At 41.8% G+C, this 15,973-nt stretch overlaps 1 protein-coding gene across 1 annotated transcript in view; it reads left to right on the forward strand.

The window, feature by feature from the left end:
- The window catches only part of PCNX2 (pecanex 2), a 156,644-nt gene that overhangs the window by 67,351 nt on the left and 73,320 nt on the right, over positions 1-15,973 (forward strand). Inside the window, exons 16-20 of the mRNA XM_049830562.1 lie at positions 48-157; positions 2,391-2,487; positions 9,608-9,700; positions 10,221-10,371; positions 15,693-15,834. Coding sequence (XP_049686519.1) covers positions 48-157; positions 2,391-2,487; positions 9,608-9,700; positions 10,221-10,371; positions 15,693-15,834 — 593 coding nt within the window. The remainder of the gene's footprint in view (positions 1-47; positions 158-2,390; positions 2,488-9,607; positions 9,701-10,220; positions 10,372-15,692; positions 15,835-15,973) is intronic.

Below are 15,973 nucleotides of genomic sequence, written 5' to 3' on the forward strand. Positions count from 1 at the left end.
GTGCATTCCTAACTTACAAATATTTTGCTTTCTGTCCTTCTGTTCAGGAACCCTGGGATGCACAACACATTCCAGCGCTGTTCTCTGCTTTCTGTGGTCTGCTAGTTGCACTTTCTTATCACCTCAGCAGACAAAGCAGTGACCCATCTGTACTGATGTAAGTTGCCTGCAAATGTTACTTATTGATTACTCTGTACAGCACACAACCAGAGTGATGCCTGGGTTTCAGAACCACAGGAACTGTCCTGTGAAAGTACTGTGGTGAGGTGGAAATTCCTCGCCATGTCTGCCTGGTTGGTATCAGTCCTGTAAATAAATGAAGCGCTGCAGTCAGATTGCCAGTAAGGCTGGTGCTCTTTAAACAGCACTATCCAAATTCTCTGAAGCAGATTTCAGCCTCTGGAAAATTGTGTGCCTGCCATGTTGGAGGATAGCAATTTAGTTGAGGCGGTGCTCAGGCTACTGGAGTTGCAGAATGTGCATTGGATAGCACTGTGGCAAAGAGAAAGGGCATTTGATGTGCTGGGAAGATGACTCAATTCCAGTTCTTGCTGAGGGTCACTGTCAGTAGGCTATACCTCTGCTTGAGATCAACTCCTTCCTCTTCTGCTCTGACACAGTCTGCTAGAGGTAGCTGAGGAAAAGTAGTATGTGTTAAGACCTGACATTGCACACAAGGGAGATCCAGGGGAGAAGTCCCAACATTGTGATCTGCAGGTTGAGGTGATGGGAGAGAGTCCGTAGATCCATAGCTCAGGGGTGGTAGATGTGAGTTTTCCTGTGTGGGAACTGTGCTATATGGCTGTCGTGGCGGCTGTGGTAGTCCACAAGCAGCTGGGCATCTACGTATATGGCTGTGGGATTAAGCAAGCAAGTGGGTTTTTTGCAGCTCGTATCACCATGCCATCTGGGATTCTGCTTTACAGGCAGCTCAGTCTTATCCCAGAACAGTGCGGAGGGCCTGTGAGGAAACCCACGGGTTCTCTCCTTTGATTCATGAGGTGTGTTTTGTGTGTCTCGAGGTGAGGCTCTTTAGTGTATGAAGATTGTAGTAGGCATATGGTAAGTCAGGGCTGTTGGATGCACAATTCTGTAATGCAGGAGAGAGAAGGGGAAGTGGAGGGCTTTTTAGGCCATTCGAGATTATATTGAAGGAGAGAAACTAGGGAAAAGGAGAAGTATTCTGATGAGGGAGGAAAGGATATAGGGCACTAGTAGAAAATCGGCATCCCAGTAAATCTCACTGAAGGGTTGAGAAATTCCTTCTTTACCATCCAGAAGATTCAGGGAATCTGATATTTATACATTATTAGGTCCTGATGTGGCAAAGCAACAAGAACTGCTTATATCTATTGCCATTAACTTTATCCAAAGCCTACTGTGTCTGGCACTGATGTCAATTAGACCTGGATCAAGCTTTGTATAGGTGGTGTGTAGTTCATCAACCGTTACAATATGGAACTCAGGTATGGAAGGAAGTGAAGCTGTGTGCTGTTTTAGGGAGATTAGTTTAGCCTTGGAGTAAGATATGCACAGATAAATTGCAAATCAGCGTGGAAGTGTGAGCTCTTTCAATTTTGAAGTAATTTAAATGTATTCTTCTCTCCCACTCCCCAGGAAGGACACACCAGTTCATTAACTTCTTTAATAAAACAGAAACTTGTCTTTTCTTAAGACTTTTGTTTTAAGGAAGTAATCTTAAACCATTAAATCCATTTTAACTTTTAAATCTAGCTACCCATTTCATAACATTCTTAATCAAATCTTCAGCTGCTGAAATGGTTGTTAAATGTCTTAAGACTAAGAATATGTGTACAATGACATCAAATGTTTATTGTGCAATCATGATAAAAATGTATAATCCTTAAGAAAAGAGGTTTAAGATATTTTTTTTTAAACAGCTCTGAACTTAATTAAAGGAAGTTAAGGAGATTGGAAACAGTATTTAAGGAATGGCCTGTGGCATAAACTTCAAGATGGAGGAGGAGGTAGCACATAAATCTTGAACTGAGGATTAATATATAATTTATACAGAAATAGCTTCTTTGGCCTTTCTAATGTGGGTCTAAACAGCTCCTATATTGGTTTCAGCTTAGCTGAAACATTACTAAAAGGCATGAATGCAACAGTACCCTCTCTGCTCATTCCTCTAAATGACTGAGTCACATTGATTGGACTGCTGAGACTCCTTAACATTTTGATGAGGAAGTTCTACCCTGATCAGTGGTAGAGCTGGTTTGTGTCAATCTCCAGCTATGCAGAGATAAGATAGCTACTGCATACATGAGGAAGGAAATCCGAGGCTGTTCCTCCTCCTCTGCCCCCCAGGAATACTCATATCTGTTAGACTTGTGAACAAGTACCCTAACTAGGATTTTTTTTTTAAACAGGTCCCTTATTCAATGCAAATATATCCCTCACTATCTACGTCAACAATTTGAAGATTCATCAGCAGATCCACTCCCAGAAAAGATGAGAGAATCAGTGGTAAGAGCTTTTCTTTCATTACTTTCTGTTCAGAGCTCTCTCCCATCCATTTTCCCCACAGAGGAACCTTTTAAATATTCTCATTTAGTAATTTAATATTTAAGTTACTAAAAGCACAGAAAATGGGAAGATATATATCCTGTTCCTTTAAATCCACAGATGGAAACTGAGATAAGTTCTTCTAGATCTTCTTTCCAGCGAGGCCAGAAGGGAGGAGGGGGATATTGCAGTTTTCCTTTCTGAAGGGTTCCTTTGAAGGACTCGGCAACATTGATTCCTTAATATAGTTGATGGGAAATGCACTTGTAGAGCTTGGGGAATGGGACATCTCATCCTGGTACTCAGAGGGCTAATGCAGGCTCTGTGCTTAGAGTTACAGCCTGGCAATCTGGTGTGCACACGGTAGGCTGGATTGTTCAACAAGTGTTCAAAATGGTGAGCAGTCCTGCTGAACTCCCTGACTGCGTTGGAGGGGGACAGGATTTGGTCCACACGATTAAGTGTGTTTAAGACAGCCCTTATTCATTCTTTTCCTAGGGCTAGGAGTTGACCTGGTTCTCAGGAATACCTTTTTCTGTGCCAGGGAGTACTCTTGACTGTATGCCCTTCACCCCAGCCAAGCCAGGTGGAGCACAGACCAGACTTGGCACCTAGCGATGGAAGAAGCATGTGAAACTGGACTAGTATGAGAGAGGGAGGTACATGCCTGGTGCCAAGCATTGCCGTCTCATCGTCTCTTCTTTGCTTGGCAGGCTGTTTATTTCCTGCTGTCTGGCACGTAGCTCTAAGTTTGTGTCAGCTTATTTCCCACTTCAGCTTAAACATCCAAAGTGACCCATCTTCCTTTTTGTGTCTTGTATAAAACCCCCTCACTGTTACCCAGGGGAGGTTGATCTTATAAAGAGTTCATGTGGGAAGATCATCAAGTTTCCAGAAGTTTTAAGGAGTGTTTGACGTTTTTTAGAGTCGTGCATGAACTGTCCTGCTTCCCGGCTGTCGGACCAAACAGCCCTTCCTCCAGACCACATCCCTAATGCCTGCATCTGAGCGTTTGCAACCTAGGCAATTATTCCTAAACTCATGAAAGCTTGCGGAAGCAAGGAGAGTTGTTCAGAGAGTGCCTGGAAGACAGACTGCCTTTTTTTGACCCTTAGCCCTGATCTGAGAGTCCATAGTGCGTAGTGTTACAGGTTGCTAGTGTGGTAGCTGACCTGGCCTCCAGATGTCCCTTCAAAGGGATGCATCTCTCCTGTACATCTTGAATCATTTGTTGGGCATTTTATAAGGTGTTACACAGCCTACATTCAGCACATGAGCTGATCCCACTACCAATGTTTTCTACTTTTCTTTGCTAAGCTGCTGCTTAGATTGTTATTTTCTACCATGCATAATGTTATTTTAAATTGCTTACTCTAATAAGGCCCACTTAATCTTAAGTGATATGTCTGTTTCTTGTTGCTTGTATTGAGCTACAGTTTCTTGGAAACGAAACTGTTTGCAACAGGGTCATGCTGCAGTATGAATGTCCAGTTAGTAACAGAGTAAAAAATATTTATCTTAAAGTTGTGCTATATTCTGTGGTATTTCTGGTGTATAGGTTATTGCCACGGTTCACTGTCAGCCCATCCTTGTAGATGGGCACTGTATGGCAGATGTAATGGAAAGCTTCTCGTTCCCCCATATTTGTATCCCACTTTATTTTTTGCTGATAGTGCCCTTCTTGGAGCAGTACAGAGTCTGATCTCATCTGTTCTGCAGATGGAGCCTTGCCAGGGGACTGAAGCACTTACTGCGGCTGTCCACTTAACTAGTTTCATTTCACAGCGCAGAGAGAAACCTTAAGCAAGGCTTCAATATATTGAAAACAGAAAACAAAAGAATGAACAAATTCTTATCTAAGATCCTGGCTATGTTTTCAAAACAGAGTCATGCTGCAGACTCTCAACCTATTTTTGTGTCAATAACATGGACAGGGATCTGATGTCTTTTACTAACACAGTTACCATGTGGTTCAACTGCACTTGGGCTCTTGAGCCACTGGGGTGAAAGATGCAGAAGTGCAGGGGGGACTGTGGTGGGACTGGCCAGACATAGGACTTCAGTTCTTCTCTTCACTGTGTCTCTCAGTTTTGGGCCCCTCACTACAGGAAAAACATTGATGTGCTGGAGCGTGTCCAGAGAAGGGCAACAAAGCTGGTGAAGGGCCTGGAGCACTAGTCTGGTGAGGAGCAGCTGAGGGAGCTGGGGTTGTTTAGCCTGGAGAAAAGGAGACTCAGGGGAGAACTTACCGCTCTCTACAACTACCTGAAAGGGGGTTGTAGTGAGGTGGGTGCTGGTCTCTTCTGCCAGGTGGCTGGAGATAGGATGAGAGGAAATGGCCTCAAGTTGTGCCAGGGGAGATTTAGGTTGGATACTAGGAAAAATTTCTTTACTGAAAGGGTTGTCAGGCATTGGAACAGGCTGCCCAGGGAAGTGGTTGAGTCACCATCCCTGGAGGTATTAAAAAAATGCATAGACAAGGCACTTCGGGACATGGTTTAGTGGGCATGGTTGACGGTTGGACTCAATTTTAAAGGTCTTTTCCAACCTAAATGATTCTATGATTCATTCCTGTCATGTTTTGCCAGTGGTTTTTTGCATTTAATTAAGTGGGATTCCTTGCACCTATTGCTTTCCAGGATATACCTGGTTTGGGGGATTGACACTTTTCTCCTCTTTACATTTGATACTCCATGCTGCTACTGCTGCTTTTAGACAGAGGCTGCTTTCCTTCAGTGTTGCTGGAGCTTGCCAGTTCTTTGCCTTCTTTTTTTTTTTTCTCTGTCCAGGCTTCCCTCAGTCTGTATGAAAACTGTAAGAAAATGTGTTTGCTTACAATGTCAATTAGCAGTTCTAATTCTTCCACACTGGGGGATGTCTTGAAGAAAGAGAGGGCAATTTCTGATTAATGCAGGCTCTTTGTCTAACCCCTCTGTTATCTGGTACCTCTGTCTCAATTAAACACTAACCAGTTTGCCAGGAGATTCCCACTGCTATCTCGCAGTGCAGTGCTAACAGAGCAAGTAGGGAAGAATTGAGTCGGGAGAAAATGCATGTGTCTCAAGTTTGAGGAGCACAATCAAGCCACAGTCTCTGCTGACTTGCTTCAGCAACAGCAATCATGTTTAGGATGTAGCACTTGGCTGACAGTTTTAAATAGCTTCCAGAACTTCTGCAAGGGGATCTTCAAACAGTTCAGAAACTGGGTGAAACAGTATGTCAGTATTTGAAGGAGATTTCATGGTGGTAGTTCATTTTTTCCTCTTGGAGCGCTCCTCTACGGGGAGAGTATTCCTAACCCCCTGTCAGTGGCAAGAGATGGCATGATGCAACACAACAGCCAGCCTTGCCCTGGGCTATATACAGACATATGGTCTACATAACATGCCATTTAAATAAGACCCGTTTTAATCAGAAATCCTGAGGTGTACAGAACCAAATCACCTCCTCAAGGAGCTGAAAGCAAACAAGGTTAATATTGAAAATTAATGTGTTGCATTCTGTAGTGGCTTTGCATTGATGATAGGAATAATAAATACAGCATCTCTAATGTTTAGTTACATGACCTTTGCGATTTTCCTTTGATTGAATAGCTATGTAAGAATTGCCAGCTTTGGAAGCCTGAATTATAAAGCAGCTGTGATGGATAATTGACCATTCAACTTTGAGAATGGAGCTTCCTACCATTATAATTAATTTCTATAGGCATCCACATGGCTGATTACTAGATTAACCAGTGGCCTGAGGGTGCTAATGTGTTACATTCAAACTCAGCTTCCTTCCTGGCCTTTAATACAAACATTTAGATAGCTAGTAAAAGGATTTGTACAAAAAGCTCCAAAAGCGTAATTGAAAATAATAATATTTTTTTTTAAAAAAGCACCACTATAGTGTATTCTGCTTGTAAAATGTCTGAGGCATCAAATGTAGCAATGGTTTGGGGTTTCTTTTTTCCCTTGAGCGTAAAATGGAGAAAAAAGAACACCTGCTTTCAGCCCAAGCTGTATCGGTGATTATCTCTCACTGCAGAGATTTTAACTGTGATCAGCGCTTAACTTTTCCACGTTGGACCAATTGCAATGAAGGACTCAAGCTTCACATTGTAGGGCTGTTCAGCATTCAATTCATAAGGGCCTGGCCTTGGGAATGGAATCCAAAATCCTGCTTTAGACAGTTGGGTCTAAATGCAGGATTGGGAAGAGAGTTGCGTCCAAGGTAGGCACATGCTTTGGAGGAGCTAGCTGCCTTCAGCAGCAAGGGTGGAAGCAGCAGATCCACCCACAGCGGCCTTTAGGTGGGTGCCCAAGGTTTTTTCCTGGAAGGTTGCTCTGAATCCCCCTCAGCCAGAGATAACTGCTCAGGGTCAGCTGTTTCCTGGGGGGCCCTGACTACTATGCCATGACATGAAACAAAAGCAACTGCTGCTCAGCTTTGTTACAGAAGGAAAAAAACCTGAATTTTGTGAGAAGTTTGAAAACGTCTGCCACATCTAGAAGGAGCTACTGTGGGGACCGTTGTGCAAGTCAGCAGCTGAGCCGTACATTTACATTTTGCAAGGGCAAAAGGGCAAGCCTGGGCATACAGGATACTTTAAACACTCTAGATGTTGCCAGAGTTGGAATGCAATTGTCAAATTTGGGGTTAAATACCTGGACAATAATCATTGCTTTAAAAACACAGGCCTTTACCTGTATGGGATTGTTAATGTGTCAAAAGCGGTGATGGCACCCTAAAAAGAACACTTGCAAACTCAAAGATGGGAAAGGTGGGAAATACCAGTCCTGTGCAATATAATCTGTGTAATACATTCTCTTTTGAATGTAATCTTTTGAAAAGATTCTCTTCGGTGACCTGGCATGGAATGGAAAGTTAGGATGCTGTCTCTCCCCAAAACATCTATTATTATCACCTCTGCTGATTTTACAGCTAAATTCTTAATATTTGATGTAGTTCTTAAAACGGCAGCTTCTTCAGTTACCTGGTTGTGAGAGAAATAAGTCATTTTAATAGTAATCCTTTCTGGTTGTACAGAAGAGCTTGAAAATATGATTGGAGTGTGTTTGTTGTTCTTATAAGCTTGTTTTAGATTATTGAGTAGTTGGATTCAGCTGTGCACAGTAATACTTGATCAAGACTTTTCATAATATGTATTCATAAAAGGGCTGAAATAGTGTCATATAAATCTGGCACTGCTTAACCTTCACAGATACTGAATTTTACAAGCTAAATACTGCTGCTTTGCATAGATTTTGTATGCAGCGTCTTTGAAAAAATTTGGAAAGTTTTAAAAAAAATTATTTCTGCTACATGCATTGGTAGCAATTCCCTTATCCATCTTTATCAGGGTTTTGACCATGATTTTTCAGTCCTGCTTCACATACTAAAACCACTTGAGTTAGAGATGGATACACAACTTGCTAGTGAGTGAAAGTCTGAACCAAACAGAGAGGACCTGTGGGGACAGGCAGGGGCCAAAGGTTTGTTCAGGGAAGAGAAAGCCTTTCCGCTGAGGGTCCCTTATGTTGCGGTTCCCATGTTGCGTACAATGGCCAAGGAGTAAGGCCAGCAGGGCTATGGTTTGAAAAGATGGTTGGAAAGATTTAGGAAGACCTAACTCTGCTCCTACCCCTTCCCAGCTATAGTCCGTGTGCGAGTACAGGGCTGTCTGGCTTGGGCACAGCTCTCGGAGAGGACGGTGTGCTGCTCTTGTGGAGGTACCTGCTCCTGAGCAGCCTGGGAAAGGGAAGGACAGTGGTGATGGCTTGAGAATTCAGCTAAACCGGATTGGAGTTTCCTGGGAGAAAGCAAAAGTACTTCTTGAGCCCGAAGGCTTTTTAGTCCTGCTGAATTTCAAAGGCCTGCTGCAGTAAGTGGAAGTGCTGATGCTTGTGACCTTTTACTAAGAGGCATCTTTCATAACAGGGAGTGATAGGCAGCCTAAATATAGTGGTTGCTACCAGCTTTCCCTGTAATTCACAACCCTTCTGTTGTTCACTTGTTCTGCTTGCTTGCTTTTTATCTCCCTTATTCACAGGTTTGCTATCCTATCATTATTTTAGTTTTCTTTCTTTTTCTCTGATGAGATACGTGAAGACTGCAACACCAGGAAATTGGATGAGCTTCTAATTCTAACAAAAGTGTTGCATTTCACTTGTTTCTATAAGTCTTTGAATTAAAGCAGTCAGCTTCTAAACCAACAGCTACAAATAGTTACTCATTTGATAACCTAGGAGTAGTATTGAGTGCTGAACTTGAATGCCCCTCTCATAAATCTAAGACAAGATTTTTATTTACTCACAAAGACATTTGGGTGACCTCCGAACTACAATTCAGAAGATCGCACGCATCGCAAGATATCTTGTTTATTTGTTTACTGAGAATGACATTTTAATCACAAGAAAAATGGGCTGGAAAGACAGTGATATTTTCCAATCTTTAGAAACAAAATTACTCCTACCCTAGTTATATTTTTTTATGTAAAGGCAGACGTGTCCTTTCATTATCATTCAGTGACACTAGAAAAAGGCCTTGTCTGAAATCCATAAAATCTTGCCAAAATTTGGCTTCCGATACAGAAAATCAGAGAATGGGACATGTCACTTTAGAACATAATAAATGTATTAACTCCGTGTCTCTGAAGACATTACAGAAAAGCATAAGTCATTTCAGTAATGCAAGATAAAGTGAATCTGAATGCTTGCATCTTAATGCTTGCAAATAGGAAATGGAACCAGAATTTTGATTCCCCAAAATAAAAAAGTCGCAATGTAAAAGTTATATTCCTTAAACAGAATCAGACTCTGTATGAAAATGTATTGCTTTCATTTCTCTAATCTTAAAACTATCTTATTTAAAAATATGATTTAAAGTTAGGCATGATGAATTTAAATGTGATTACTTTGACAAACCCAGAGTATGAAGAAATAATTTCCCAAAGCAGAGTGGAGAAAATACTTTTGTATTAGGGAGTGCTGATTAGCCTTATCACAATGCAGACTGTGAGTAATCGAGAAAAGAGTCACTTACCTTGGTTAAAATAGTATTGGCTTGCTAATTGTGTATAAAATAATTATTTTCACAGAAAGAAGTCTTGAAATCGGATCTCATTGTCTGCACAGTGGCTGCTGTTCTGTCATTTGCTGTCAGTGCCAGTACTGTGTTTCTATCATTAAGGGTATGTATCTGTCTTTTTTTTTTCTTCTTTATTTTTCCCCTAAGGTATTACTTCTTTTATGCAAAACCACAGGGTGCTTTAACAAGGAAGAATAGAGATTGTGGGAAGAGAAGTTAGTGAAAATGTGTTTACTGGTCACAATAACATTTTTTTATGTGCAAGGCAGTTAGTTTATGGATATTTGTATTAATTTCAGTGTTACTTATTTAGTGTCTCTTTCTTAAACCTCTGCATATCAACAGCTCTTTTATGATATAGAACCTGGGGGACAGAATGAATAAAGCTGATCACTTGCCTTTTTTCATCCAATTAGGGAGGAAAAATTGGTTAACTGAGTGGGCAAAATACATATTTCAAAATCCATATCCACTTGTGGAGTCAGAGTTTGAACACAGGAATAGAAATTAATTGCACGAAAATACAATTATAGGAACTGTTAAAAAATGTTTAAAAAAAGGTTTTTTATAAAAATGTTGTTTGTAAATTATAACCATGTTTCATTTTTTCTTTTTTGGCTCAGCCATTTCTCAGCATTGTCCTGTTTGCTTTAGCATGGACTGTGGGATTTGTAACACATTATGTGCTTCCTCAGCTTCGCAAGCATCACCCCTGGCTGTGGATCTCCCACCCCATACTTAAAAGCAAAGAGCACCAGCAGCGGGAAGTGAGAGGTTTGTAATAAAATCTTCTCTAAACAATGGATGCAATGACTTGCAGCTTGTCTTGATTTTAAAAAAAAAGACAACACAAAAAGCCAAAAGGAACAGATAAGTGAGAATAAATTATGCTTTACATTTCCCTCTTGAATAGCATGCATAGCCCATCATTTCCATTCCCCCCCCACCCGATGACCAGCAAATTTGTGAACCTGTAGAAGTTGTCTCCTGAGACCACTGCACAGAAGGGCTGAGGCTGGGCAGGCACCTCTGGAGATTGCCTAGTTCAATGCCCCTGCTCAAAACAGGGTCAGCTAGAGCACATGGCTCAGGGCTGCTTCCAGTTTTGAATATCTTCAGGCATGGAGACTGCACAACTTTCTTGGACAACCTGTTCTAGCATTTGATCATCCTTACAGTAAGAACGGTTGTTTTGGTTTTGGGTTTGGTGGGTTTTTTTCTTTTGTTGAAATGGAGTTTCCGTTTTTCCCCATTTCCTTTTGTCCTGTCACTGGGCACTACTGAGAATAGTCTGGCTCCATCAACTTTACCCTCCCCATCAGGTATTTATACCCCAAACCCGGCCCCAATCAGGCATGAATAAGATGCCCCCTGAGCCTTTTCTTCTCAATCCCAGCTCTCTCAGCCTCTCCTATGTCAAGTCCTCTTGCCCCTTAATCATCTTACTGGCCCTAAGTGGTCTTTCACGAGCCATTGTCTGATCGGCTTTTTGCTTTTACATTACAGCACTGTTACTTGCTGTATTGCTTGATATGTTATAGTTCATGCTTAATACATTGGCTTTTTATATAATTTAAAAACTTAAATGATTGATGAAATTGAGAGGCAGAATTTTTTCTGCTTTCTGACATATATATCATTTGAACAGCAAGGGTAGTGCAACTTAGAGTTCTAATTTCCATCGTAACACTTTTAGAGAAACATTAAAATTGAAAGAAACTGTGAAATGTTCTTGAAGATTTGTTCTTGCTAATGTCTGCTGGCTTCAGTGAGTAGTACCCTGATACATGCAAGTATCAGTAAATATTTTATTATGTCAAGATCTGATTTCCTGTTCTGATACAGTTATTCTGCAAGCAGCCAGTGTACTTTTGAGAAGTGCACCTCTTTTTTTTTTTTTTTTTGCCCCCGCCACCCTGCTCTCATCTTGCCTTTGCTACCAGCCAAAAGCTTGCTTGTCATTTCTTGATGGATCCTGTGCCTTAATCATTCTCAATATATGTTCCTGAGGTGTTTGAAGACAGCATTGTCAGAACACAGTCTGCTGAGGGACTTTAGTCTGTTCTTCAACTAGACAACAAAAGAGTTCAAATTACTCTCTGCAAAACCATGCATTAAGGATTTAAATCTTTTTTAAAAAAATCATGTCTTTCAAAACGATTACTTTCCAAACAAGGCTTGGGTATGAAAATAGTACCCAGGAGACTTGATTGAAGGTTGCCTTTTAACTTTTACTGCAATACGCCAAGGAAAGTGTAGTAGAAATATAAATCTTATTAAGTCTCATGCCCACCTGAAAACATTGTTCAGGGGTTCCTCTCCCTGATAATCCGTAATTCTGATGAATACCCAAGTTTTATTGTTTGTTACATCGCTTAATCATAAAAGACTACTGTAGGATTTCTTTCCATTGTCCTGATTAAGTCTGTCTTCATTTGTGAGAAAACATTGTTTTCCTAAATGCAATGACTCAGCTTTTGAAAAGGTTGAGGGTAGAGATCTGCCAGACTGATCTCCACAGATGGGTTTGCTTCTGCTTTGAGATAGCTGCATTTCCCATGCTACCTGCTGTGGGCAACAGGCTTTTTTTCCTTCTTTTGCAGTCCTCTATGTGGTCCATTTCTGCACTTTGGGGCTTAAGTATTATTGCAATGTATCTGGTGTTGTGTGTTAGAAAACAAGAGTAAAAAAATAAATAAATATATATTTCAGGCCCTTAGGCAGCTGCAGAGGCGTTTTATCATGTTCTGAGATGAGACAGGCTAAGGAAAAGGTTGTGTAATCCCTGTGATAGATATGTTGGACAGGCTGTCTTCTTTCTTTTACCCTGTAAGAAAAATGTAGGAGCCGAACTTAAAGGTTCGCTGTTTGTATAGAAAGAGAAACTTGGAAAATGACAGTATCCTGTAGTTGTCAGGCATGGACAATGAATGGACAAGTACACAAAACAAGATATCTGTGAGGAGTTTTTACTGCACTGAATTTCATTTTCAGCTTCCTAATTTTTGACAAGTGTAGTGCTATGGGGAGACAGATGATTGCTTGCAATTAGACGAGCAGCTGGTAATGACAGTTCCACAAGTTTATTCCTGGCTTTGTTTCATAGACTCTGGATGAGCTGTTCAAACTTTCAGGCCTCCCACAGAATAGCAATTATAGACGAGTTCTCATGTTGGCCCTATGAGATAACTCATTTATTACTTGTCATTGTTTTGCCTGCCTGCAGGAAGAAAGTCTGAGGTCAAGATGTATGAGCTTATGGTATAATAGATGTGTAGAAAGTAGTGCAGGACTGAGTGAGAAAGAAACCCTGAAACACTAGAGACTTTTTTTTCCTACTCCCTCCCCACTACTGCTTTTATAGCCCACAGATTCATGTAGGCCATTTTCAAATCATCCACATCTTTCCCTGGGCCCCCTCTGAATGTGAGCTCTTTCTTCTGTCTGCATTGTCTGCACACATCTCTCTCTGCTCCTGCAGCTACCTTCTTTTTGGTCTACTTGATATGCACATCTGTTTATTCAAGCTTGAGTTCTTTACAGAGACCTCAGCTTTGGGCAGCTGGATGAAGTTCTTGAGTGGCTCTCTGACAGCAATTTGCAGTTCAGGAGGAGGAGAGAGGAATGGAGAATAACAGCTAGGTTCCAAAATGGACATTTTGCTGTGTGTATGAACTTTTTGGAGGTGGCCTTTAGGTAATAAATGAAGGAAATATTTTTATGTTATAACAAGAAACAGAAGTTGATCATATTTTCTGAAGGCAGACTTTTGCAAGAGCATAGCCTTAGCTTAAGATACTGGCAAATCATGACTTAAAGCTAATTTGGAAGGATTGCTTTTAGCTCTTTCTCTTTGAGCCTATACAATATACACCTGTGCCTGTAGAACATACAAATCTGTTGATTCAGCATGTCTTCTTTGCCTGGCATTGAAACGGTGTGTGTGGGAGGGTGGGATGTGTATACATAACTTTTAATTTCTGCTGGGAAGAGTACTGGGGATTCAGTAGCTGGCCTTGTTATTTTTGAGTCAATACTAAGTTCTGCCTTTTTGCATTCACTGTTTTTCCAATAACCTTGTCTAGCTGAGCTCAGTTGAAAATAAAGACATTGTTTTTGTCCACACACAAGTGTTTCTGAACCCAGTTCACCTAGGTTCTCATAGCAGTTGAATTGCACAGAGCATTCAGTTCTTGTTTAATACTCACATTAAGCACTGTGATGTTGTTAAAAAAGTCTACTGCAAGCGAAGATGTTCTTTACTGGTGAATGATGTGATCCTGGCAGATACTTTTTACAATGGCTGTTTAAGTATTTTGAGAAGCATCTATGACAGTTTCTAGCTCCTGTTAATTCTTCAGTCTTTAGATCTCTGTATTGGGTCTGGCAGAGATGGAGTTAATTCTCCCCATAGCAGCCCTCATAGTGCTGTGGTCTGCATTGGTAGCTAGAAAGGTGTTGATAACACACCAGTGTTAATGTATTGGGTTTGTGTGGCAAGGTTTTGGTAGCGGGGGGGAGGGCGGTTACAGGGGTGGCTTCAATGAGAAGCTGCTAGAAGCTTCCCCCATGTCTGACAGAGCCAATACCAGCCAGCTCCAAGATGGACCCACCGCTGGCCAAGGCCGAACCTATCAGCGATAGTGGTAGCGCCTCTACGATAACATATTTAAGAAGGAAAAAAAGTTGCAGGGCACACAGAAACAGCAGCCGGAGAGTGGAGTGAGAACATGTAAGAGAAACAACCCTGCAGACCCCCCGGTCAGTGCAGAAGGAGGGGGAGGAGATGCTCCAGGTGCCGGAGCAGAGATTCCCCTGCAGCCCGTGGGGAAGACCATGGTGAGGCAGGCTGTCCCCCTGCAGCCCAGGGAGGTCCATGGTGGAGCAGATCTCCACATGCAGCCTGGGGAGGACCCCACGCCGGAGCAGGTAGGTGCCCAAAGGAGCCTGTGACCCCATGGGAAGCCCACGCTGGAGCAGGCTCCTGGCAGGACCTGTGGATCTATGGAGAGAGGAGCCCACACTGGAGCAGGTTTTCTGGCAGGACTTGTGACCCCCGCGGGGGACCCACACGGGAGCAGTCTGTGCCTGAAGAATGGCACATCGTGGAAAGGACCGACGCTGGAACAGTTCATGAAGAGCTGCAGTCCGTGGGAAGGACCCACGCTGGAGAAGTTCATGGAGGACTGTCTCCTGTGGGAGGGACCCCACGCTGGAGCTGGGGAAGAGTGTGAGGAGTCCTGCCCCTGAGGAGGATGAAGCGGCAGAGATAACATGTGATGAACTGACCGTAACCCCCATTCCCTGTCCCCCTGCACTGCTGGGGAGTAGGTAGAGAATTCAGGAGTAAAGCTGTGCCCGTGAAGAAGGGAGGGGTGGAGGGAAGGTGTTTTGAGATTTGGTTTTATTTCTCATTACCCTACTCTGGTTGATTGGTAATAAATCAAGTTAATTTTCCCCGAGCTAAGTCTGTTTTGCCTGTGACGGTAATTGGTGAGGGATCTCTCCCTGTCTTTCTCTCAACTCATGAGCCTTTTGTTATATTTTTCTCTCCCCTGTCCAGCTTTAGTGATAGAACAGCTTTGGTGGGCACCGGGCATCCAGCCAGGGTCAACCCATCACAATCTCAAAGGGTATTTCATTTATCAATAAGGTCAATGATACTTTGCAGTCTAATGAACAGTGTTTTGCCACTATAAGATGGGGAAGGAGAGGCACAGAGTTCAAATGAAGTTCCTTAGGTCATCCCCTAGGTCAGTGCTGGAGAGGGCCTCTCTGGAGTCATTATGTCACTAAAAGTGCTATTTAATATAGTGACTAGTAATTGGATTATGTAGAAACTACCATTTAGCATGTACCATCTCTTTTCATTTCTGAGTGTTTCTCGTGAGTGCAGTTAGAAGCAGCAAAACAGATACTATCTAAATTCAGAGAACAAAAATGATTTCTCTATCTCAATGAATTAAGAATTCCATTGTTTCATAAGTTAGTTGGTTGATTATGAATGTGAGCTAACCCATTTCTTTTATGGTATTACAGTGCAAAAAATGCTGACAATTGGATGAAATGATCTGTTATCTGAATTTCTATTTCAGATGCTGCTCATTTGATGTGGTTTGAAAGGCTCTATGTGTGGCTTCAGTGCTTTGAGAAATACATTTTGTATCCAGCTATAATACTGAATGCCCTCACCATTGATGCTTTCTCAATTAGTAAATACAAGAAGCTTGGTACACAGTAAGTAGATTATAACTCCAAGCATGTGATTAGTAGACTATTTGAGTTTAGACTGAAGATTGAGAAATGAAATTTGTATGTTAAGTCTGTTTGCTTGTTACAGTTTGCTTTTGTGCATTATTAGTTTAGTATACAATAA

Source organism: Accipiter gentilis, chromosome 28 (genome assembly GCF_929443795.1).
Source record: "Accipiter gentilis chromosome 28, bAccGen1.1, whole genome shotgun sequence".
Classification (NCBI taxonomy): Eukaryota; Metazoa; Chordata; class Aves; order Accipitriformes; family Accipitridae; genus Astur; species Astur gentilis.